At 41.9% G+C, this 27,085-nt stretch overlaps 1 protein-coding gene across 1 annotated transcript; it reads right to left on the bottom strand.

The window, feature by feature from the left end:
• Nucleotides 1-1,704: 1,704 nt before the first annotated feature.
• On the bottom strand, nucleotides 1,705-19,275 carry LOC135229725 (zinc finger protein 345-like). Its single transcript, XM_064279075.1, has 3 exons — nucleotides 17,188-19,275; nucleotides 12,660-12,773; nucleotides 1,705-2,076 (listed from the first exon to the last, which is right to left on the bottom strand). Exons 1-3 carry the CDS (start codon nucleotides 19,273-19,275, stop codon nucleotides 1,705-1,707), a joined length of 2,574 nt encoding a protein of 857 aa, XP_064135145.1.
• Between the last annotated feature and the right edge of the window lie 7,810 nt (nucleotides 19,276-27,085).

Here is a 27,085-nt window from a genome sequence, read left to right as displayed (position 1 = left end):
AACTGGTATTTCTAAGATTTCACACCAACCTTAAAAGAAATAAAATCATATTTCAAGAACTGCAGTGCGTAAAGAATTGGTTTTTTAATGTAATTAGATCTAGATCACCTTGTTAATATGTGAAAAAAAGGCTTCTTCCATACCAATATATAAATATATATGTACACACAAAACACGAACTATAATTCATAGCAACTTTAAAAAAGATTAAGCACTGGCACTCTCAATAATTTCTCCAACAGGACACTGAAATACAGACACTTGAAATTTGCTCCATAGGGTTTTCAGCGCTGTGACCTTTCAGGAGCACATAGACAGGCCTGTCTTTCAAGGCACATCTGGGTGAGTTCAATCCACCAACCTTTCCGCTAATAATCTGAACCTTTTCAGCTACCCAGGGCCGCCCTACTTCACTCTTTCACTGTGTAAAGTAATTATTATACAAGATAAGGGACCTTTTCAACACTGCAGTGTCGCTGACCCTCTAAGATCTGAAGTATATGGGTTAGTGGCATTACACGGGCCTCCCATCTTCCCTTCATTCCTAATTTTCGCCGCTCTGACTCTAGGAATATGCAGGGTTTGTGCTCCAAGAAGCCGTCGACCTTTTAAGGACTGTGCTTCTTTGGTAGCAGAAACTGTGGTTCTGAAACAGGCTGTCAGCCATACTGAAAACCCCAGTCAACACCCCTCCCCCCTCCCCCTCCCCCCTTTGTCTTGCTAACCACAAGCTTGTTTTGAGCAGGAAGTCGCAGCAGGTACTGGCTGGGTCCATTGACTAGCCCTAGTCATGCCTTGAAGCATGCACAGATTGAGATCACATGCTTCACCTGACCCTCTCCCCACCCCAATATAGGCAGGGGAGGGCTAAAAGCAGAAGACTCCAGGTACCAAACCCAACCCCTGAGGCCACTGAAAACCAAAAGCTCCCCAGCTCCCCTAGTCAGCCAGCACGTGGCCATAAGGTCACTAGACCCCAGGTGCTCCTCGTATATGCAGACAGTAAACTTGCCACTTTCTGTTACCCTTGCAATCAGTGTCCATCTTATTTCAATCAGCTAATAAGACAGGACCAGAACCCGAGTGGTTAGGTTACAGTTCAATTCCCAGTACCCAATCTAGCACAGACTACACACCCAGGGTGTGTGATCTCAATAAATCGTTCGTCGCCTGCATTAAGACCGTTCAGCAACATCACATTTTATATCGGACCAACTACGACCGGCTGTATGGTTTCTCACACAATCGTGATGAAAATTTCTGCCTTAACGCCCAAGAAATTCCTCGAAAGCTACCTGTATTAAATGTTTTCCTCCTGAAACTGGGATAAACATGCTCCTAAACGTACGTACTATTTCCAAGTCATGTTTTTTGATTGTTCATCAGTCCTAAATACATATACCCATTAAAGGAGGAGGTTATAGTCCTCGCCACAATCTTCATTTCCCCAGGACCACTAATAATCAACAAAAGTCCTGCCTGATGAAGGACACAAAAGAAAGAGGAGCCGTTTCAGGCAGGGAGACTGTGATCACTATGCCCCTTGAAGTAACAACAGATTTGCATTTGAGTTCAGACACTGCTACTTAGTAGATATTTGTCTACGCGCGAGGTATTAAATTTCTCCGAGATTATTAGACTTCTGTAAAACGATACAAATCGTCGCTCCCTGGCAGTGGTGTTTCGAGGCTCAGAGAAGGTCCCTTAGACGAAGTCCTCGACCCCGTGCCCAGCCCTCCAGAAACAGCTCAGTAAACGGTAAATATACGCAGGGGCCAGCAGTGACTGAGGGCTGAGGAGCAGCTCAAGGTAACCGCGCACCTGTGTCTCCACAACACATGGGGACGCGCCATTCAGACGTCGGGAGCGACCCGAGACCCCAGGAGGCCCGGGACCCTGCATGTCTCCGCGTTTCCTTAGCAGCACAGGTCTGCGCGGCTCCCACCACCTCACCTGTCCACGCACCGACACACACAGGCCTCCAGGAAGCAGTTGCTGCCACACACCGGAGGAGCCGGACGGACGCCGACCAAGGAGGCACACTTCTGCTTCCGGTGAGCAGGAGAAGCAGCAGGACTCCAACAGGAACACAGAAACTAGTGATTCATCTCATTCATTGGATATATGGGAAAAAGTAAAACAAAATAGCAATGAAAATATTCATGAATTTCTCAAGGAAAGCAGGTGATATGGCCAGGTAGCATTCAAACCAAGGAAGCACTGAGCATTGCATATTTGCAATTTATTTGTCTAACAGAGCACACACGAGTAGGAAAAAAATAAGCATATAAAATCACAGCTGATCTTAGGTACAATCAGGTAGGTTCCAACTCATAGTCACCATACGTACGACAGAACCAAACATTGTCCGGTCCTGCACCATCTTCACAACCATTGCTATTCTTGATCCCATCATTGCAGCCACTGTGTCAATCCACCTCATTTAAGGTCTTCCTCTCTTTCTTCTACTTTAACAAGCATGATGCACTTCTCCAGGGGCTTCTCCCTCCTGATAATAGTCAAAGTACGTCAGACGAATTCTCGCCATCCTCGCTTCTAAGTAGCATTCTGGTTGTACTTCTTCCAAGACACATTCCTTCGTTTTTCTGGCAGTCCACAGTATATTCAATATTCTTTACCAACACCGCAATTCAAAGGCATCAGTTCTTGAGTCTTCCTTATTCATTTCCAGCTTTTGTATGCATATGAGGTGAGTGAAAATACTATTCGTTGGGTCAGGTGCACCTTATTTCTCAAAGTGATATTTCTGCTTCTAACAGTTTAAACTGGTCTTTTGCAATAGTTTTGCCCAATTCATCATTTGATTTCTTGACTGCTGCTTCCATGGGTAAAAGTTTCTGTAAAAAATAGCTCTAAGAAACTCAATAGGAGGATGCTCTTTAGTAGCAATTACAGAGGGGCAAATCAATACCATAGACATACCATTTCACTTCCACTAGGATAGCCAAATTTAAAAAATCAGGAAAAAAAAACAAGTTAGGATGTAGGGAAATTGGAAACACCTATTGCTAGTCGGAATGCAAAATGGTAAAGCCCTCCAGCAAAACTGTAGTGGTTCCTCAAAAACTAAAAATAGAACTTCCATGTGACCAAGCATCTCCACTCCTACTTACATAACCAAAAGACTTGCAAGCAGAGGCTCAGAGACTTGTACATCCATGTTCACTGCAGCACTGTTCACAATAGCCAAAAAGTAGAAGCAACATAAATGCCCATCTACACTTGAACGGATAAACAAAATGTAGAAGAAATGAACTATCAGTACACATGCTACAATACAGATGGAGCTGGGAGACATTCTGCTGAGTGAAATAAGTCAATCGCAGAAGGACAAATACTGTACAACTTGACTGATGTAAAAATGCAAACCCAAATCCACCGCCATCCAGTCGATTCTGACTCATGGGCAATCCTATAGGACAGAATAGAACTGCCCTATAGGGCTCTAAAGCTGTAATATTTACGGAAGCAGACCGTTACATCTTTCTCCTGTGGAGTGACTGATGAGTTCAAACCGCCAACCTTTCAATTAGCAGTCGAGTGCTTAACCACTCCAATACCAGGGCTCCGTAAAAAGAGAAGAAAAGCAAATGTGTGGAGAAGAAATTTCATTAGTGGTTATTGAGGTGAGAGGGAAAGGAAAACGAAAATGAGATGGGGTTAAAGGTGATAGAAATACCACATTGATTAAGGGCAGTGTTGCGTGGCTGATTATTCTATTAACTACCGATAAGTTGGAACCTGTAAAAAGTTGAATTAGCAAAATTTGTGTAATATATTCACAACGCTAACAACAACAACAAAAGTACTTGCTGAGGCTGCTTAAATCTCATGAGATTTAGAGGTTTATGACCATGAATTCATGAGACATCCCAGTTAATTGGCCTAATGACACGTTTGGTGCTTCTGTTCTACCTTCTAGTTTGTTGTGTAGTGCCAGGTGTCTTAAAAGCTTACGAGCTGCCATCCAAGATACACAGGTGGACTCTGTTCACCTGGAGCAACAGAAGAAGGAGAGTCAAGAATAGGAGGAAGATATGGAATACGTGGCTACTTGGCTCCATGAACAACTGCCTTCTTTGCCATGTGATCAAAAGAACTGGCTTGTGCCTGGCTACAATTACTGAACCTTTTGATCAAAGATTTTATAAAAGAATCCTGATGAAAAGGGGGAAAATGCAGGACAGAATTTTTTAAAATTCATGGACTCCAGACTTTCTGGAGCCATGAACGTTGGATAAACCCCTGAAACTCTTCCCCTGAGATAATCTTTAAACCTTAAACCAGTAAGAATTCCCTGAAGTCTTCTTAAAACCAAACGATGTTTAGCTTAACTACTGAAAAATGTCTGCATTGAACATTATAAACTTTTAAAAACTGTAAGCTATCAAATTGACAGCAACAACTCCAAAGATTTGACAGGAATCTCAGGAGTCAGTGAATTTATGTTAATAGGGGAAGAACAGCTTAGAAAAGGATGACGAGAATGGTTGCACACCTTGAAGAATATCATCTGTCACTAAATTGTACATATGGAAACTGTTGGATTGGGGTATGGTTTGCTGTGCATATTCTCAACAAAAACAAAAAATTTAGAAAAAAAATTTTAGATTCAACAAAAGATATATAAGAAAGACTGTTTAAAAGATTTATTGAATGTGTTATCAGTTACATGAAATGTGTTGTCAAATCAAAAGTGTCAAATTTTCTTTGGGTTAAAAATTTATGTGTCAGCGTGCCTGATACTAGACAAGAAGCACATGATACTGTCATAATTTTATTTTTTAATTAGTCATTATTTCTTTTGAATCTAGCATCATCTGAGGCAATGTTTTTAATGGGGCATTCCCATCATTTACCTATGGAGTTTTTTTTTAATTACTGTTCAGATGTTTAGAGACTTAACCCAAAACACCAAAACCAAATCTGTTGCTGTCTAGTCAATTTTGAGTAGAACTACCCCATAGGGATTCCAAGGAGTTGCTGGTGGATTTGAATCACTAACCTTTGGTTTAGCAGCAGAGCTGATAACAACTGTGCCACCAGGGCTCCAAAAACTTGATGATCTTGTTATATTTGGGGTATCCTGTATTTTTACACAAATAACGAGGGCCTCCTGTTTTTCGTTGCCAACTGCACCTTCCCCCCACAAGGCATTTTCATAAGTGCCGCTATACCAATTTTTTTCATGTTGCTGTAATAAAAACTAGCATACAGCGCTTAACAAAATACTTCATGGGAAAAGGCACGGCTGCAAAACAAAAATAGAAGGTACATATTGTTTGTGTAAAAATATGGTACCCTGACTATATAGTATTACATCTCAAGATTACTATGTGTTGTATCCAAAGTTCTTTGAAGATAAGGTTAGTTATTGTTTAGAAATTTTTTTCAATTTACTTCATTTGACTTTGCATTACTTTTGTAATTAGTTTCCATCAGATCTTCCACTTTTATGAATTATTATAAGTTAACCATGGCGTTTGAAAGTTTTGTCATTTGCATATAAGTTTTTATTTTGCTGCCTCACTGAAAATCCTTGATCAAAATAGTCCTACAAAAGATGGACTACATTGGACTTGTGAAAAAAGGTGTGATATTTTGAAGATGGAATACACTAGGCTGAATGAAGATTTCCAGAACTCTCGTGTAGAAGTTGATGGGTATACAGACTGTTCCTGACCCAGGATTCTGTGGAACTGAAATTAACTACATAGGACTGAGTGGACTAAAAGATTACTATGATTACACTTACTAGATCAGAGTCAAGCTTCACAACAAAAGAGGACAGAAGAACATCATAAACTTACTAGTCTGTGAGGCCAGCTCACAAATCAAGCTTCTGCCCTTAAACAACATAAGAGAAAACAAATAGGGATTCCAGTTTCTTAAAAGGTATACAGCATTTCTTTGGTAAGATCAAGTCAATTCCACAAAAACACAGGTTTTAGGTAAAACTGATTAACTTGCCAGAGTCTCACATGGAGGTATATCAGACCCTCTGACAAAAACTGATCACCAAAAAAGTGCCCCACAGAGGAAAATAGACAATGCAAATGGGAACTCATTTTCCCAAAGTGATCACTGAAATTCCGAAATTATAGCGTTTTGAAACATGAACCCCAAACCAGTGCCCAGTAGAGGGAGCCCCAGGCTCACCTGTTGTCTTACTCATCTAGTGCTGTTATATCAGAAATTCCCCAAGTGGATGGCTTTAACAGCTCTTTTCACTTTCTTCTGAGTCCTCACCACAATTGTCTTTGATGTCCAGAATTCCACCAACACTCTCTTCAAGGCAATCTACGCTTCTACTCTTAGGCACTTTAAAACTCGTCCAGCCTCTATCCATTCCCAGTTGAAAAACAGCTTCCACATATTAAAAAAAAAGCAGCACGCCACCACCCCACTCCTACTGCCAAATTCTTAGTTACCTAGTGCTGCTATAACAGGAATACCACAGGTGGATGGCTTTAATAAACAGAAATTTGTTCTCTCACTGTCTAGAATACTGCAAGTCCAAATTAAGGGTGCCATCTCCAGGGGAAGGCTTTCTCTCTTTTAGCTCTTGGGGAAAGTCCTTGTCATCAGTCTTCCCCTGGTTAAGGAATTTCTCTGCACAGGTTTGCAAGACAATTTTTTCTGAGAATGTACAGGTTAGGTACACTGTTTGTATCCAGGGACCCTGGGGAAAAGCTGACAACATTCTTTCTTAGCTTGGTTACAAAGAGAAACATTTCTTTAGATACCAGATTAAGCCTGTCGGAAAATTAACTGTTGTCATGTAAAGTGGAAATAACAAAATGGAATCATGAGGCCGAGGCTCGAGCTAGCCTTTTTAGATTCACCGGACGCTTCTATTTTCAAAGCTCTTACACAGAGGGAAAGGAAAATCAAAGAAGTATCCACATTGTTAGATTATGTGTCTATCATGGCACAGAGAATTGGATTACTGATCTGTGGACGTCGAGTGGATTGCAACTCATAAGGACTCTATAGGACAGAGTAGGATTGCCCCATAGGGTTTCCAAGGCTATAGTTTTTACAGAAGCAGACTGCCACATCTTCCTTCCGCAGAGCAGCTGGTGGGTTTCAAAGGCCTATCTTTCGTTAGGAGCTGAACACGTAGCCACTGTGCTAACAGGGCTCCTTTTTCATTATTGAAAAGATGAAAATAAACACATTTAGATATCCTTGGGTCAAATTCTACTCCACCGAAACTACAATTTAGAGGCTTCCTGACATAAACAACTTGGTTATTTAAAAATGAGAGGTGGCAAACTACAGAATGTGTATCTTTTCATGATTCGAGAGCCAACTCCCATGATAAGGAAAACAGTTGATGAACTGTTGTAGATGGAAGAAAGGAGAATTCTCTGACTAAACCTCTGTGTTGCACATCCCTTCTTTTGCCTGTTAATTTTTTAACTCCCAGCGGATCAGCAGTTCTATCCAAGGACTTTTCTGACTTGGACACGCCCACCCACCCTCACGTCTTGGCGATTCTTGGAATTTGGGATTTTAGAGATGTAAAGACCCCACATCCAGCCTAGTCTCTTATCCAGGTGGGTGAGGGGTAGAATGCAGATGCATAGGCCCTTCAGATGTCAACATAGCAAGGTTATATAAGTTTTTGTATGAGCGACTTATCTGATTTGTAAACTTAAAAAAAAATTTTTTTTTACGTAAAGCGCAATAAAAATAAAAAATGATGAAGAAGGAAGTGGTTTGTGAGAGATATTTACAACGTTAAAAAATGAAGTAGATGCTGAATCAGCTTAAATCTGTTCAGATTTGTTTACTCGGTTTGGAGGTTTAGGATCATGGTTTCATGGGATATTCTGATTAAGTGGCCTAATCACATGTTTAGTACTTATACCTTCTAGTTAGTTGTGTAGTGCCTGGGGTCTTAAACACTTACAAGGAGCCATGAAAGACATAACAGTCGGTCTGTATTCACCGGCAGCAACAGAGGAAAAACTTGAGTCAGGAATATAAAGAACATATGGAAAGTGTAGATAATTGTCTCCATGAAAAACTGCTTCCAATACCATGAGACCAGAAGAACTGGGTGGTACCTGAGTACCATTACTGAACATTTTGATCAAAGGCTCTGTAGAAGAATCCTCATAAAAAGGGATAAAATATAGATAAGAATTTCAAATTCTCATGGACTCCAACTTCCTGAATCCATGAAGGTTGAATGAACCCCTGAAAATATTGCCCTGAGATAAACATTAAACCTTAAACCAAAAATATCCCCTGAAGTCTTCTTAAACCTAAACAATTGTTTAACTCGTCAAAAATGCCTACCTTGAGCATCGGGCCCTTTCAGGAACTATCTATGTGGGATCAAACTGACAACAGCAGCAGGAAAGATTAGATAGGAAACTTAGGGAGCAATGAATTTATGTTAATGGGGGAAGAAGAACTCAGAAAAGGAGGACGAGAAGGGTGACACAACTTGAAGAATGCAATCAATATCACTAAATGGTACATGTAGAAACTGTTGAATTGCTGTATGTTTTGCTGTGTATATTCTCAACAACAACAAAATAAATACAATTCGGAGAAGGTCCTTATCTCTTCCCGAGGTGCTCCCGAGTGTTCTTCATGTGGCTTGTCAACTCTCTTCCTCCATCTCAGCTTCTCTGGCTTACTTGTTGGGTCTCTTTTATATCTCAAAAGACATTGACTCCAGACACAGCCAGCACTAATCCTGTCTCATTAGCATAACACAGGCAACCCATTCCCAAATGGGAATATGACCACAGATATATAGGGCAGGATTTATGACAATACTTTTGGGAGACACAATTCAGTCTGTAACATTCCATGTTTTGGCCGCCAAATTGAATATATCTGCCACATGCAAAACCCATTCACCCCATCACATCATTCCAAAAGTCTTAAATCAATTCTAAGTTCAAAATCTCATCTTCCAAGTCATCTAAATCAAATACGGGTGAAACTTTAGGCATATTCCATCCTCGGACAAAATTCCTCTTCATCTGTGAACCTGCGAAATCTAGGTTACAAATTATCTGTTTCCAAAGTACAATAGTAGAACAGACACAAGGTTGACATTTCCATCACAAGAGGGGCAAATTAGAGGGAAAGAAGGGATAAGGGGCACCAAGTAAGTCCAAAACCCAGCACCCCAACATATATTATCACTCAAGGCTTCAAAATAATCCTCTGGTCTCTGAGAACATCCAGGCAATAACCCTGCATTCCAGAGTCTAGGTGTTGACCATGATCTTCGGATTCTGGGTGTAGGCCCCTGAATCCTGAGCTTGATCTTGGCCTTTGAAGCCCACTGAGATGGCAACACTGCTCCCTTGCCTTGGGCGGCCCCATTCTTGTAATCCCTCTGGCAGCCCCACCACCTCAAACCCAACAAGCCCTGTTCTTTTTTGTATGTGTGCTTTAGTTGAAAATTTACAGCTCAAGTTAGTTTCTAATACAAAAGTTTATACACACATTGTTATGTGACCCTAGTTGCTACCCGTGTAATGTGACCACACATTTCTCCCTTCCACCCCAGATTTTCCTTGTCCATTCAACTAGCTCCTATCCCTTTCGCTGTCTCATCTCGCCTCTGGACAGGAGCTGCCCATTTAGTCTTGTGTATCTGCTTGAACTAAGAAGCACACTCTTCATGAGTATCATTTAATGCGTTATAGTGCAGTCTATTCTACGTCTGAAGAGTTGGCTTCGGGAATGGTTTTACTTTTGGGTGAACAGAGAATCCGGGGGTCATGTTTTCGGGGGTTCCTCCAGTCTCAGTGAGACCACTAAGTCTGGTTTTTTACTAGAATTTCAGTTCTGCACGGTGCTTTTCTCCTGCTCTGTCAGTGGTCCCTATTGTGTTCCCTGTTAGGGCAGTCATTGGTGGTAGCTGTGCACCATCTAGTTCTTCTGGTGTCAGGGTGATGGACCCTCTGGTTTATGTGGACCTTTCTGTCTCAGCACTACACAGTCATTCAAAATCCTTGGCTTGTCAGCATGCTGGGTGCTCTTCCTGACCCTTTGACTGTGCTGGTACTTTCTGTGCAGTGAAATCCCACGCTATTTCTGTGAGCTCACCAAAGTCCTCAAGCTTGCCTACTCCAACACCTTCATCAATAACCTTGTGTTATATATTGTGACAGACATCATGGTTTTTCTTCCTCTTGCTCGGATCCTTTTCATATATGCCAAACTGCGTATTATATACTGAGCATCTGAAGAAAGGAAGGGAAGTGACTTAGTTACCTAGAGTTGCTGTAACAGAAATACCAGAAGTGGCTGGCTTTAACAAATTAATTTTCTCACAGTTTAGGAGGCTAGAAGCCTAAATTCAGGGTGCTGCCTCTAGGGAAATGCTTTCTCTTTCCGTGGGTTCCGGGGAAAGTCCTTGTCTCAGGTCGTGTTTCTCTGTTCCCTGATGATCTTCACGTGATCTGGCATGTCTTTCCCTCGATCTCTGCATGTTTGTTAGGTTGCTTGCTTAAAATTTCTCTTTTTATATCTCAAAACAGATTTCTGAGATTACAAAAATGATCCATAATATCTTCACTAACACTGTCTCATTAATATGAGAAAACCCACTCCCAGACTGAATTATAACCACAGGGATAGGGTTTAGGATTTACAACACAGATTTCTGGGCGACACAATTCAATACATAACATTTCACTTTTGACTCCCCCCAAATGCGTGTCTTCACGGCATGCAAAAAACATTCACGTCACACCATCCTAAATGTCTTAAATCAACTCCAAGCCCAAAATCTCATCTTCTGAATCCTGAAAATCAAAGATGTGTCAAAATTCCTTTGCATCTGTAAACCTGTGAAACCTAGACTACAAGTCATCTGTTTCCAAAGTACAATGGTGGAATAGGCACAAGGTAAATATTTCCATTACAGATTGGAGAAATCGGAGGGAAAGAAGGGATAATAGGCACCAACCAAGTCCAAAACCCAGCAGAACAAATTTCATTGTTTCTAAAGGCTTGAAAATAATGCTCTGTTCCCTGAGAGCATCTGGGCAAGGTTCCCACCCTCCAGAGCGTGGGTGTTGGCCACGCTTTCTGGATTCTGGTTGGAGGTCTCTCGGCTTGGGGTTTCACACCTAACTTCCAAGGCCACTGGGTTGCCTACTCTGCTCCCTTGGCTTTAGGTAGCCCTATCCTCCTAGTCCACCTGAGCGGCGACTATTTCCCCTCGACCCTGGCAGACACCATTCTCCTGCCCCTTGAGCATGGCAACCCCACTCCCTCAGCTTTCAGCAGCAGACCAATCCTCTTGACACAACTGAATGGCAGCCCCACATGCCAAAACCGAGATGCTGGAGATTTAAGTCTTTGAAACCCAGGAGGGTGTGTCTGCACCCTTTGAAACCCAGGAGTTCTTTTCTCCACCCTTTGACAATCAGTCAGCCCTGGTTCTGCTATTCCTTCCAACTTTTCTGCTGATCTCAGAGCAGCTGCAGAGATTATTCTTCTTTTGGAGGACAACAGATGTAGCTCCTCTGCCCACTTTCTTGCCTGTAGAATTCCAAGAGGCAGAGGGCTTTCCTTTTGCAGCCACGTCCTTGACAAACATTTTAGGACACGTGTCCTTAGTTTGTTCAACAGAATTTTCCAAACCTTTAAGTTCTGTTTTCATGTTGCACAGTTCACTTTTAAGTCCATCTCTTTCCTCTTGCATTTTACTATTAGCAGTAAGAAGAAACCATGTGACCTCTTTAAGACCTTGCTTAGAAATCCCCTCACCCTTCTATCCCAGGTCATCAGTTACAAGGTCTGCCTCCCACAGAACATTTGGACATAATTCAGGCAAGCTCCTTGACGTTGCCGAAAAAGAATTAGTCCTCCTCCATCGTCCAATCACATGTTCACCTTTTAAAGCACTAGCAGAAGCACATTTAATGTCCACATGTCTAGCAACATTCTGTTGATGGCACCATATGTATTCTCTAAAATGATGGAGAATTTTCTATGGCTCACCTCACTTCTTTCTGAGCCCTCACCAGAATTGCTTCTGATGTCCATAGCTCTACCGACCTTCGCTTGAAGACCATCTAGGCTTTGACTATTACGCACATTAAAACTCTTCCAGGCTTTTCCTATTACCCAATTCGAAAACCACTTCCACATTTTAGATATTTTTTAGAGCAGCATCCCACTGTCCCATAACAAATTCTTAGTTGTCTAGTGTTGATATAACAGAAATAACACAAGTGGGTGGCCGTAACAAACAAAGCTATTTTCGCAACAGTTTAGGGAGCTAGAAGTTCAAATTCAGGACACCAGCTCTAGTGAAGACTTCCTTTCTCTGTGGCCTCTGAGGGAAGGTCCTTGTCTCTTCTCAGCTTCTGATCTCTGTTTCTTGGTTATCTTCATGTGGTGTGGCATCTGTCTTCCCCCAGCTCTGCTCGCCTGCTTGCTCAATCTAATTTTTTTGCATCTCGAAAGAGACTGACTTAAGACATACCTTACACTGCTATTGCCTCAGTAACATAACCAAGAAACCCCACTCCCAAATAGCACTATATCCACAAGTATAGGGATTAAGGTTTATAACACATCCTTTGGGGGGATACAAATTCGATCCGTAACAGGAAGTATAAAACATTTTCTCCTGTGGGTCTCACCTCTCGTTTGTCTCCTTGTTCTACGAAGCCTGCCTGCTTATGTCTGTGTGTCACTTCTGCAGGGGTGTTTGCCGTTCTGTACACGGTGGTCGCTTCCATGACAAAGCCCTTCATCTACAACTTGGTGAACAAAGGCATAAAGGGAGCCCTGCAGACGTTTCTCTAGTGAGAGTTCCTGCCAGAGACACGGCCAATGTCCTGTGCTGGACACATGTGTCCATGGGTGATGGAACAGAGCAGTTAATAGTGTGAACTGTTAGGTTTTCCTTTCCTGGCTTAAAAATCTTGATGCCACCTTAATAGAAGGTGGTTTTGAGAAATATGCTTAGCTCCCCTGTGCCTCAGTTTCCTCATCTGGGAAAGAGAGGCTACGACAACATGTGCCACATGTGGTTGATATGAGGATTAAATGAGCTAATATGGTAAATCACCAGCACAAGAAATACCACGTGAAGTTCCAAGTAGATGTTGGCTATTGTTATGTAAAAGGGAAGTTTTGATGTGTCCCTGGATTTTGTCCCATACTGTTAGGCCAGTTTTTGTCCATGTGCAACGGCTTCCACCAGGGCTCCATAGCCCAGGATGCATGTAGGATGTTCAGCAGCCTCCTTGGCCTCTAAAACACTAGAGTGTATTAGCACGTGCCTCCCTCGCAGTGTTTCCAGATATTGCCAGATATCCTGAGGTGGAAAATGGTCCCCAGTTGAGAAGCACTGATGTAGGGGGAGTGTCTCCAAAACAGAAAGAAAACATTTCATAAGGCTATAAAGAAATAAATGGGGACTATATACTTGTCCCATCTGGGAATTTGGGAAATATGATTAGGGACTGGACTTGTGTTAAAATAGGAGCAGGAATGGAGACTTCCAATTTTCCTAGATTCGTACTTTCTACAATTCACTTCCTTTTTTTTTTTTTTTTTTATGGTGCCTTTCTAATCTTTGGCTGAAGAGTGAACCTGAGGAGTGACTTCAGTACTGAGTTAAAAGGCTGTCTGCGGGCCATACTCTCAGGGTTTCTCAGTCTCTGTCAGACCAGTAAGTCTGGTTTTCTCTTGTGAGTTTGGATTTTGTTCTACTTTTTCCTCCAGGTCTGTCTGGGATCCTCTATTGTGATCCCTGTCAGAGCAGTCGGTGTTGAAAGCAGGGCACCATCTGGTTGTGCTGCACTATCTGGTGGAGGCTGTGGTAGTTATTCATTAGTGCTTTGAACTAATCTTTACCTTGTGTCTGTGGTGTTCTTCATTATTCCTTGCTCCAGACAAGGTGAGAAAAGTGGAGCATCTTAGATGGCCACTCACGAGCTTTTAAGACCCCAGATGCTACTCAACAAAGTAGGATGCAGAACATTTTCGTTTTAAAGTGTGTTATGCCAATTGAGCTAAATATTAATGAGTCAATGGTCCCTAGCCCTCAGTCCAGTAATTCGGTCCCTCAGGGAATTTGGATTTGTCTATGAAGTTTCCATGACCTTGGCTTGATCAAGTTCTGCTGACTTCCCCAGTATTCCCTAGTGCCTTAGCCTTCATCAAAGCTACCTCTTAACTATTCACTAGTGTTTTTCTTTCCCTCCTCGCTCTTCCATTGTAACCATCAAAGATTGTTTCCGTGTCTAAAACTTCTTAAGTTTTTTAATAGTGGTCTCGAACAGTATTCGTCCTTTTGTGACTGACCCATTTCACTCATTAAAATGCCCTCCCAACTCATCCGTGTTGTGAGATGTTCCGCAGATTCATCATTCTTCGTTATATTTGCATAGTATTCCATTGTGTTCAGGTACCATAGGTTGTTTACCCATTGTCATGGATTGAATTGCATCCCCCCCCCCCAATATATCTCTCATTTTCAGTAGGTCATGATTCCCTTGTATGATTGTCTACCATTTTATCTTCTGATTTCTCTATCTGGTGTAAATCCTATCACTATGATGTAATAAGATGAATTAGCAGCAGTTATACTGATGAGGTCTACAAGCCTAGGTAGTGTCTTAAGGCGATCTCTTCTGAGATATAAAAGAGAGAAACCATCAGAGAGAGATGGGGATCTCATATCGCCAAGAAAGCAGTGCCAGCAGCAGTGTGTGTCTTTTGGACCTGAGGTTCCTGCACTGGGATGCTCCCAGAGCAAGGCAAGACTGATGACAACACAGAGAGAAAGTCTTCCCTTGGAGATGACAGTGCCTTGAATTCAGACTTCTAGCCTTCTGGACTGTGAGAGAATAAAATTTCTCTTTCTTAAAACCAACCACTTGTGGCATTTCTGTTATAGCAGCACTAGATGACTAAGACATCCATTCACCTGTCGATGGGCACTTAGGTTATTTCCATCTTTTTGCTATTGTAGACAATGCTGCAGTGAACATGGGTATGGGTATGTCTACTTGTGTGATGGCTCTTATTTCTCTAGGGTATATTCCTAGGAGTGGCATTGCTGAATCCTATGGTATTTCTATTTCTAGATTGTTTATGGAAGCACCAAATCGTCTTCCAAAATGGTTGTACCCCTTCACATTCTCACCAGCAGTGCGTAAGAGTTCCACTGTCCCTTGTCTTAGTCATCTAGTGCTGCTATAACAGAGATACCACAAATGCCTTCTCATCCTGCTTTTGGGCAGGAGCTACCTATTTGGTCTTATAAATCTAATTGAACTAAGAAGCACATTCCTCATGCTTATTACTTCCGGTTTTACACTCCTGTCTAATCTTTGTCTGATGAGTGGGCTTGGAGAATGGTTTCAGTTAGCGGTTCGCAGTGTGTCTGGGGGCCAAGGTCTCGGGGGCTCCTCCAGTCTCTATCAGACCATGAAATCTGCTCAAACATGAATCTGAGCTCTGTTCTACATTTTTATCCCGTTTTGTCCGAGACTCTGTGTTGTGTTCCCTGGTAGGACACTCATTGCTGGCAGCCAGGCACCATCTAGTTGTTCTGGTCTCAGGCTGGTGCAGTCTCTGGTTCATGTACTCCTTTAGTACTTTGGGCTAATATTTTCTGTGTGTGTTTGGTTTTCTTCATTCTCCTTTGTTCCAAATGGGATGGGATGAAGAATTTTTGAAAGAGGGTTGATGGTTGCACAACATTGTCAATGTAACTAATGCATTTGTACACTTCAGATGGTTAAAATGGCAAAATTTATTTTTTACATGCATTTTACAATAGTTTTTAAATTCACTTATAAGAAACAAAAACAAATGATGTCTACTTAGTTCATACGAAAAAGATATAAGAAACTTCAATAGATTCTGCAGCCCCTGTTATAAAAACAAAACAAAAATGGGATACCATAGTTTTCATAGTTTTGAAATTGACTTTGTTTTCAGAGACATGAGGATTTACTGAAAAATTGTGCATCAAGTACAGACTCCCCATGCATCCCACCTACACACAGTGTTTCTCCTATTGTTAACATGTTGCATTCCTGTGGTGTGGGATACGTTTGTAACAACGGGTACATCAATAGTGAGACGTGGTTTTCAACTAAAATACATAGATTTCATCAGGGTTCACTCTTTGTGTTTATACTCCTATAGGTTTTGACAAATGCATACTGTCATCAGTCCATCATTACATTTCCTACAGAATAGTTACACAGTTGTAAAAATTCACTGGGCTCCACCTATTCGTTCCTCCTCCCTCTCCCCAAACCCCTGGCAATCAATGATCTTTGTACTGCCTCTACACTTCATACTTTTCCAGAATGCCATAGGCTTGGGATCACACAGGATGTAGCTTTTCTAGACCGGCTTCTTTCACGTAGTGTGGATTTGAGATTCCTCCATAACTTTTCCTACCTTGATAGCTGAATTATTTTCATCACTGAATAATACACCGTTGTATGGATGTCTCACTATTTGTTTACACATTTACCTATTCAATGACATTTTGGGTGCTTTCAATTATTGTAACTATGTAGAAAGCTGCTATAAACATTTGTGAGCAGGTTTTTATATGGATATATGTTTTTAACTCATGTGGGTAAATACCTAGGAGTGTTACTGCTAGATCAGAATGGGAGGACTGTGTTTAGATTTCAAAGGAACTGTCAGCTTGTATTCCAAAGTGGAATTCCCATGGAATACAATTTTTTTCAAAAAACACTCTTAAACCAAATACAAGAAGAGTGTATTTCATTGTATACAAAATAACATCCATAAAAATATTAACAAATATAAAACCACATTTCCTCCTGGCTATTCCCTACAGGCTTATTTGTTATAGTCAAGGACTTTCCGAAAGGTAAAATTTAGCTTGGACTGAGAAAGTAACAAACACCGATGAGGACAAGCCCATAGTGAAAATGAAACTTTCATAGGCACAAAGGAATTCGAATGACCCCTTCTTGGAGGTAGTACTGTTTTGTTACACACTGAGAAACTTTGTTCTTTTATCACTGACTTTCAGAAACTTACTGTTTGAAATTATATAATTAAGGATGAAACACCCCCCTTTTGACAGAGTAGTCTCTCCACAGTGAGATCTTATATGTGATGTGAGGTATGATGAACAAGGAAAGGCTTTCTCACGCTCCTTACATTCCTAAGTCCTCCACTATGAGTTTTTATATGTCTTGTGAGGGAAGAGCAAGTTAGAAAGGCCTTCCCACATTCTTTACATTCATATGGCCTCTCTCCAGTATGAATTCTTCTATGTGTCATGAGGCCTGAGGACTGCCTAAAGGTTTTCCCACATTGCTTACATTCATAAGGCTTCTCTCCACTGTGAATTGTTATATGTGTGGTGAGGTTTGAGAGCTGACGAAAGGCTTTCCCACATTCCTTACATTCATAAGGCCTCTGCCCAGTGTGAGTTCTTATATGGTTAGTGAGGTTTCCTGAGTGACTAAAGGCTTTCCCACATTCCTCACATTCATAAGGCCTCTCTCCACTGTGAGTTCGCATATGCAAGGTGAGGTGTGAGGGATCTGTAAAGGCTTTCCCACATTCCTTACATTCATATGGCCTCTCTCCAGTATGAATTCTTCTATGTGTCATGAGGCCTGAGGACTGCCTAAAGGCTTTCCCACATTGGTTACATTCATAAGGCTTCTCTCCACTGTGAGTTCTTATATGTGTAGTGAGGTTTGAGAGCTGACGATAGGCTTTCCCACATTCCTTACTTTCATAAGGCCTCTGCCCATTGTGAGTTCTTATATGGTTAGTGAGGTTTCCTGAGTGACTAAAGGCTTTCCCACATTCCTTACATTCATATGGCCTCTCTCCAGTATGAATTCTTCTATGTGTCATGAGGCCTGAGGACTTGCTAAAGGCTTTTCCACATTGCTTACATTCATAAGGCTTCTCTCCACTGTGAATTTTTATATGTGTAGTGAGGGTTGAGAGCAGACTAAGGGCTTTCCCACATTCCTTACATTCATAAGGCCTCTGCCCAGTGTGAGTTCTTATATGCTTAGTGAGGTTTCCTGACTGACTAAAGGCTTTCCCACATTCCTCACATTCATAAGGCCTCTCTCCACTGTGAGTTCGCATATGCGAGGTGAGGTGTGAGGGATCTGTAAAGGCTTTCCCACATTCCTTACATTCATATGGCCTCTCTCCAGTATGAATTCTTCTATGTGTCATGAGGCCTGAGGACTGCCTAAAGGCTTTCCCACATTGCTTACATTCATAAGGCTTCTCTCCACTGTGAGTTCTTATATGTGAAGTGAAGTTAGAAGAATACCTAAATGTTTTCCCACATTCCTTACATTCGTAAGGCCTCTGTCCATTGTGAGTTCTTATATGTGTAATAAGGGATGAAGCCTGACTAAAGGCTTTCGCACATTCTGTACATTTATATGGCTTGTCTCCACTGTGAGTTTTTCTATCATTAGTGAGATGTGAGGAACACTTAAAGGCTTTTCCATATTCCTTACATTCATAAGGTCTTTCTCCACTTTGAATCCTTCTATGTACAATGAGGTTTGAGGATTGCCTAAAGTCTTTCCCGCATTCATTACATTCATAAGGCCTCTCTCCAGTGTGAGTTGTTATATGTGTAGTGAGGTATGAGGGCCAACCAAAGGCTTTCCCATGTTCCTTACATTCATAAGGCCTCTCTTCACTGTGAGTGCCTAAATGTGCAGTGAGGGCTGAGGAAAAATTAAAGGCTTTCCTAAATTCCCTACATTCATAGGGCTTATCTCTGTTATAGAAAAGGAGGGATAAAGGGTCACTAGAAGAACTTTCTTTACTTTCACCCTTGTGACCTCTCACATGTGTCCAAAAGGACGAGAAACTACAGAAATCTTTCCCATACTCATTACATTTATACTGATTGTCACTAGTGAGTGTTGTCACAGGATTCTTAAGAGTTGAGATACAAATGAAATCCTTCCCACATACCTCACACTTATGGGGTTTCTTGCCACTAAGAGGTCTCATAGGAGTGGTACCACCACAGGCTTCTCTAGATGTAATAAACTGACAGGCATGGTGGTTATGTGATGAGGGATCCATGATGGCTTTTTCACAGTCAGAGCATTCAAAAGGATTTACTTCTGGAGGATTTCTTTTCTGCACGGTAAGATTTGGAATCCGCCTGAAGGTTTTCCCACACGGATTGTCTCCATTTTTTTCACGGAGGTTTTCTACTGCATGAATTCTGTTAAAAACAGGCAACATGTTGTTGGAAATCAATTATTTCCACTTCACCATTACCTAACAAAGCGAACATGCAGTTTTTCGCTTGACTTCTCTCCTGTTTCATACTTCAAATCATCTAGCAGAAATAGTACCATAATCGTCACTGCTTTTCTAAAATATGAGGCTTTCTGATCATTGTGTTTAAGTGAAATATGTTTCAAATACTCAATGTCTGACACACATTTATGAAAAGGTTGTGAAAATTCTCTGAACACGTAAGTTTTCAGCAAAGTTTATACATACACAATATACGTACACACATATATATATTTATATATGTATAAGCACATATCAGGGCTTCAAACTGGTTTGTATTGCTTCAACAATTGCCCACGTAAATAACGGCATTGTTCGCGTTGGATATCTGTTGCCCATGGGATTTCAACCTGTGTTGGGAACAAACCACAGAGCCCTGAACAAAGATGGCAGCCAATCTCACAGCTTTCAGTGTGCGTCGCTGCCCACAGTACTGTCAATAATCTGATCTGCATGAATTCGAAAAAGTGTCAGGAACCTGCTGCAGAACACTCAATAACAGGACTGTGACAAGCAACACACATTCAAAGCAGTGTAGTGGGACATCGTCTTTGTGCAGGGCACTGCCAACTATTCTCTGCTCAGGTCAAAATCCAACAGGCTATGCAATGTGTACACCATCCTTCTTTATGTTTGCAATTACTGAACTGTTCTGAAACAGTTGGAAGCCTTGGTATATACACATCAACATATGAATGTGTATTTTAACGTCATCACAACTTAGGATTTTCTCCAGAAGCACCGTTTTCTCTTGTTGGAATGACACTCACCTCAAGCGACTCTCTTGGTTTTTATGATCATCTTTCTTACTGTGTGATTCAGAGGTTTCTCCCAACATGGAGGACCAGGTGTTATTTTTTATGTATCCCACCATTATATCTTTGCTGGGTAACTTTTCTCCATCCTTAAGGTTTCCAAAGTCTGACCCAAGAATTCAAGTTGAGGTTCGCAATATGAAACAAATGGAAAGAAATTATTTGGGGAAAAAAGACCACTGTTAATAAAGACGTAGCCACATTTCACTGTTTCAGCACTTTACCAATGGTTTAGAAGCAGTTTACTAGGACATACTTCTATGAACTTTGACAGTGACGGAGACATGAACAAGCGTAGTTAGAGCTAAGTAGAAATATACTGGACACGATATACATGTAACATTAAAAGAGGAAAAGGATCCGAATAACTGCAGCTGTGAAAGGATTGCTAAAGTCAGAAAAGGAAGCTCAGGTTTCTGTGAAGTTGTGTCTCTGGGAAAACAAATGTGTAGAGCTGACATGGTGCTCAGGAAGAAACGCTTATCATAAGGGAAGACAGTGAAGAGTAATGAGGAGTTCCTTGACATTGAGGCAATACTTTGCTCTTCAGGGTCTCTGAAGATAGACCGGTGTGGGTTGATTTGCAGCAAAATAATCATGTCAAACTTGTAATCAACACAGTAATACTCTACACGGTCCCCAAATACAATACTCTCTGTGCCCCAAAGTGACCCCTAAAGCCAGTGCTTACATTTACAACACTGAAAGAGCCTCAAGGCTTTTAATCACAAGAGAAATGAAAACTAAATATAATACATACTCCTTTGTGCTCACGGAAAGCCAAGATACATGAGCTCTGTGGGCCAAAGGACCATGCCTCCTTTATTTAATGATTTATTCTCATTCCTCAGCCCAAATTCTGGAGTAAACTTAATGAGTAAAATAGTTTTCTTCAGTAAAGGAATAATAGAAAACCGAAAAAAAAAAAAAAGGAATCTGGTCCTACCTACTGAGGCCAGGTTTCTGAAGGTTTCGATCATCACATCTCTGTAGAGTTTCCTCTGAGTAAGATCCAGCAAAGCCCACTCTTCCGGGGTAAAGACCACAGCCACATCCTCAACAACCACTGAGTCCTAAAACATTGACACATTCTGCATCAGCAAGGTACCATGGACTTCAGTCTGTACAAGAATGAAGGGTGAGGCTGACAGTCCTGGGGAACAGAGAATTCTTAGGGATTTGACACAAGGTTCTGTGTACTATCAAGGTCTACTCTAGGGTATGGCCATCAGCCTCGTCCCTTCACTAACTACATTCACTTCCTCACTGATTGCTTTCTGTCTCACAGACGCCCAGCACTGAAATTATCTCTCTACAGTTCGACTGCAACCAATTGCACTTGTATTCTCCTCTCTCTTTACCGTCTGGAATGGTTAGAAAACATAGCAGACATTAGAGAAATGCTCTCATTCAGATCTTCACTTCCTTGTGAACAAACAATTACCACTCCTTCCGTAAGCCCTACCAGAACACACTCAACAAAACATAAAGCACCGGGTGGAGACAGGATGATGTATAGTAACTGGTAAACACTGCAGAAGGGCAGTTTTGCTTTTGTTTCTCACAACCATGGGAGGACCAGGGGCCAATTATCAACACACTGGCAACCCAAACACTGAGCTGGTCATATTTTCTTCAACTCTTGGAGATAAGCATGTGGCTGATTCAGGTCAGGAGACTCTCATTCAACAGAGAGCACCAAGGCCCAAGGTGGGAATGTGATAGGTCCACAAACACAGTCTAATGTTAGAAGATGACAAGGAGCAAAACATCTGCAGAAACAACAACACCACACCCTTGTGTTTGCTCAGTGAGAAAAGCTTACCATTTCCATCTGGAAACCCTGGTGGCATAGTGGTTAAGTGCTACGGCTGCTAACCAAAGGCTCGGCACTTCAAATCCGCCAGGCGCTCTTTGGAATGTCTATGGGGCAGTTCTACTCTGTCCTATACGGTCGCTAGGAGTCGGAATCAACTTGATGGCACTTGGTTTGGTTTTTGGTTGGGATGACTGTAAAACATGATGAACGTAATCAGTGTCACCAAACTATAGATGTAAACGCTGTTGAATTGACAAAGATTTTGTTAGGTATAACTTCTACCACAAAAAAATTAATTTTATAAGTAAGCTGAAATGCAGATGGTTTATCGGTTAAATTGCCCGTGCAGCCTAGGAAATGGACTTACACACCAGCCCTCTAGGGGCTGTGCTTCACAATTCTCTCACATTCGCAGCCCCTGGAAGGCACCTAACCGTGACTACCTGAACCCTGACCACTGGAAGCCCCTGGTCTGTAAGAGTGACCTTTCTGAAACAGCAGCAATCCGTTGGGTTCCTCGTGTCAAGAGGAGAGAAAAGGCTGCTAAAAGACGCCTTCAGTGCTAAAACAGAGAAATTTTAGAGAAAGAAGACTCCTCTTCTCAGGGAAATGGTGACGTGAGCAGCCTATGACATCTCTAATCCGTCCTGGTATGATGGGGTCACAACAACTTTGAACCAGAGCTCCAAGCCAAAGGTCTCCACCACTGCAGTGGGCGAGGTTATATATTTTAAACTCAGCAAAAACCCTGGTATTTATTATAGAATAATGATGAAATGTTCCATGTACTGAGCAACTGTGATTTTTCTTTCATGACTCTTCTAAGCAGATATTATTTCAGACAGGTCATAGCTGAGTAAAGTTAGAGAGGATCATTTAATCACATCCTCAGTGTTTCCCACATGGAACTCTGCTGAGCCAGGATCACAATGCAGGTCAATTTCTCTTTAAAGTCTAAATTGCTGAGAACTCCATTTCTGTCCATATGCATACAGTTTTGTTGTTATTTTTGCTGTTACCGTCCAATAACAGCATAAAAAAAAAAAAAAAAAACCCAAACCCAGTAGATGATCTAAAGTCCTGTTGGATAATAGGAAGAGGAGACAAAGGTAAACATTCTATTCAATTCTTACAACCAAGACATACTTCTCCTGGCAAAGCCCTGTGTCTCAGACAAGACTTCTTCCCTCCAGACCCTTAAGTGGCTACATTCATTCATTAAAATTCATTCAGGTCCTACTGATACAGAGGCTACTGCACACTGGCAAAGCAGCTACAGCAGTGAACAAAACGGACACTCCGATGAACATGGATAGTAAATTCTTTGAGTGGGGACAGTAAATTTAAATACATAAACATGTATATATAACTATCATGTGGCAATGTGTTCTATAAAAGAATTCAGGTCTCTGAGAAGAAACCGTTCTAGAAGGAGCAAACAGCCAGAGCACAGGTCAGAAGGTGTGAAGGTGTCTTGGATGTCTTAGGAAGAGCCAAAGGCCCCGCGTGGCTGGAGCAGAATGCAATGCAGATGAAAAACCGTCTTAGGAATCTGGACGGGTGATTGGGGTCAGTGGGCTTATCATGTTCGGGGGAACTCGTTGGCAACTGAAAAGAATCTGGCTTTTAATCTTAGTGAAATGCTGAGTAATTTTACACTTTTGAGCAGTGGAGGAAACTGGTATGATACCTCTCAATCCTTTAAAGACTCAAAGTGCTCCAGTGCCTAGGGGGACTCAAGACCACTGTTCAGAGACATGGGACAAGGATGGCTCTAGAGGGTCGGGGCTCAGCCTCCACAGCCAGAGCTCCTCTGTCTTCAGATTCAGGACAGAAGACTCTGTCATTCAACACAGAACACCAAGAACCTGGACGGGGGGAGGGGGGATATTAACACCGTGTGATGCTACCTCTGAGAGTCACATAAGGAAGGTGACACCAGGTATTCAAATCTTCAAATGCCATGTATGTAGGGATGAAGGGCCCAGAGACAGTGGAGCAAGGTATTAGGGTGCCTCCTAGGGCTCAGTTCCTCAGCCTCCTCTGTCACTGTCTTCTTCACTGAAACCACAGTCCCGCAGCAAACGGCTGCTTCCCCAACAATTCAGATCCAGCCTCACCCACATAATGCTAAGGATAACCCAGTTCTGCATAGAACTCACCATTTTCTTCTCCAGCTTCTGGGAGTCTATGGAATGACGTCTCTGACCCCAAGAAGCCACTTCCAGGAAGAGGGACAGGACTGGAAGCAGAGGCCTGGGCAGTCTGGAGGCAGATGAATAATGTTTGGTCCACACACCAGTGACAGCAATTGAAATCCTTCCCTGTGATTGATGGATGTGCCAGATGGTCGCCTGAGGTCCCCAGCTGCCTGGACTGGACTAGTTCTCCCTGCACCACACCTGAGGTCTGAAATGGAAGAAGGATGGGGAAGAAACAGTGTGGAGGAAGCAGGGAGTGACAGGCCTTTGGCCTCCTTCCAGGCTCAGGGCAATGCTCCACCCTGAGGGCCTTTACACTAAAGGCAGAACAGGCTCCAGCCCCCACAGCACACACCCGCATTCTTCAGGAAGCTCCACAGGCCTCTCCTTTCTGCAACAAGATCACACATGGAGGAATTTACCTCTCCCACAGCATGAGAAGCAACCAGGCCTGGCCAGGCTACAAAACTTGAACGTGATTTCCTCCAGGGACTTAGGGATTCAATGGTCAAGTTGTGGGCTTACGTATGTACCTTTGTTCCTGGTGTCAGATGTTACTGTTATCTGACATTAACATGGATGAAATTTTAAGAACATACTTTTCATATATTGACAATGAACTCATCATGGTTCATTTATTTTTAAGTTATGTGCTGTAAAAACCTTCCACTGTGGCTTTCTAAAACTTTTTCATCTCACTTATGACACTGTAATATCTGATCAGTATTTTTTCTGTTCGTTTGGAAGTAACTAACATTTCTTTCTGCCCCTTGACTTGTCTCGTATTTTTTCCCCCTCCATTTTCAAACCATGAGAACACCACTCACTAAGATTTTGAGAAATCTGGGGGGATTCCTGAACACTTTTTCTTCCTGATATAGATCAACAAATAAATCAGAAAATCTTTATGCTTTCACGAAGGACCCGTCTCGTACTTCACTTCCTATTTCTTTTCACCCTGCTCCCTCTCCAGCTTGAGTCCTATTTCATTTCTTGGTCTCACTGTCAATGAATTCTCTGTTGCAAGATCTTTACACCAGTGTCTCCCCTCTACGAATTACCCTTATTTTTTATTTTCTGTAATACAGCTCTCTAATTTTAATTCACATCATTATTTCTCGACTAGTATTTCCAGCATAAACCACGAGCTTGTTCAGTATGTGGAAAACTCAAGTCCCATCCCAGAATTTCTCAATCAAAATTTGCATTTCAACCAGATCCGGGGGTTATGCACATTGACATTCAACCGTGAGAAGCATTCAGTGATGTACAGGAATGAGCAGTCTATGAAGGGATGCCGTTTTATCCAACCACACCTCTATTAAATTACTGGCTATCCTCCTGATTCACAATCAATCTCCGCGTCTAGGCCTCCTCACAATGTTCCCTAACTTGTTCATAACAAGCTCCTGCCTGACATCGTTCAATCATCGTTGTCACTTCCAAATTCTATCTGTGGCATAGGAAATGCTCAGTGCCCATCAGTGGCTGTCCATGGGCCTTCCAAAAGCCCAGAGTATTCAGCACGGTTCTAAACGATCTGTTCCAATCCAGCTCACACAAACCTCACCACTCACTTGTTGTTTTCTCTGCTTTAATCATTTCTGACTTCCATCAATGAATAGATAATACTGGGTTCTCTGCTGTCTCAGGGATTTACACATTTATTTTTCCCAACTGAAATACTCTTTCCACCCCCACCCATACAAAATGGTATCAGCTCTACACAACACTGCATGTAGCTAAAAAAAAAAACCATTTTCTGAATCTTCACTGAGATAATTTCCCTTTTCAAGCAGTTGCACCTCACTCTCGGGTTAGGTCTTTTTAATACAGATATCACATATCCTTAGTTTTTCATTCTTTCTTTAAAACTGTCTCCCAAGCTAGATGATAAATCTATGGGCAGACACTCTGTATTTTGTCTTCTTGTTCCTTCTGGCCTTTGACACTGATCATTGAGGACACACACAGATTATTACCTGTTATATATAGTCCTCAGCAGCACTGTCCAAGAGTACTTTATGTGAAGATAGACTTGTTCTGTTTCCGTACACTCCAATATGGTAGGCACTAGGCCTATGTGCCTATTCACCACAGAATATATGACTAGTGCAAAGAAGGAACTCTACTTTTAGTTTTAATTACTTTTAATTGAAATAGCAACACACAGCTAATGGGCATCACAGCTCAAGTGAACTCACCAGACCCTTAAGCAACCAACAGGGCAGAGAGGGCATGAAAGCTGCCAGCAGCACAATGCAGAGCTTCACAGTTTTGGGCTTGCTAAAAGTCTGTCACATAGGGAAATGGAACATTGCACTCAGTTTGCTTTTACTTGCATCATGAAGGTTAATGTCAACCTCAACTGGATTTACGTCATTCTGAAAACCTCAATGACATTTAAACATAGAAATGAGTGGGAATAACTGAGGGGACAGGAGGGGCACTTTCTGCAGAGGTGACATTTGAAGTGAGACAAGAATTATAGAAATTATTGAGTTCCTAGAGTCTAAAAGTTTTCCTCTAATCAGCAGAAATACTTGGTGCGAAGGCCGAAAGGCAGGGAAAATGTTGACATGTCTGAAAAAGATTTTTCTAAAAAGATGTCAAGAGCCTATGAAATATGAGGGTTTTCTAAATTTAAGTCAGATGTGGAGGGTCTTGCCAGAGAGGGTAAAATATGCGGATTTTTTCTGGATGTGATTGAGAGTTGGCTTGGTTTACATTGTTGATATCTGCCTCTTGCTGCTGGGTGGAGGCTGTACCTTCCTCTGAAAAGAGAAATAGGAGAAGAAAGTTGAGAGCTGCCTTCCTAAGGGAGCTCCCCTCTCACGGTAGCTTGGACTGTTTCCCTGAATGCAGTGAATGAATGAAGGCTGGTGCAGCTTACCGGCTGGGAAAGCCAGGTGAGAAGT

Source organism: Loxodonta africana, unplaced genomic scaffold (genome assembly GCF_030014295.1).
Source record: "Loxodonta africana isolate mLoxAfr1 unplaced genomic scaffold, mLoxAfr1.hap2 scaffold_481, whole genome shotgun sequence".
Classification (NCBI taxonomy): Eukaryota; Metazoa; Chordata; class Mammalia; order Proboscidea; family Elephantidae; genus Loxodonta; species Loxodonta africana.
Note: the sequence above shows the minus strand (reverse complement) of the source record. Positions and strands in the feature narration are given on the sequence as shown.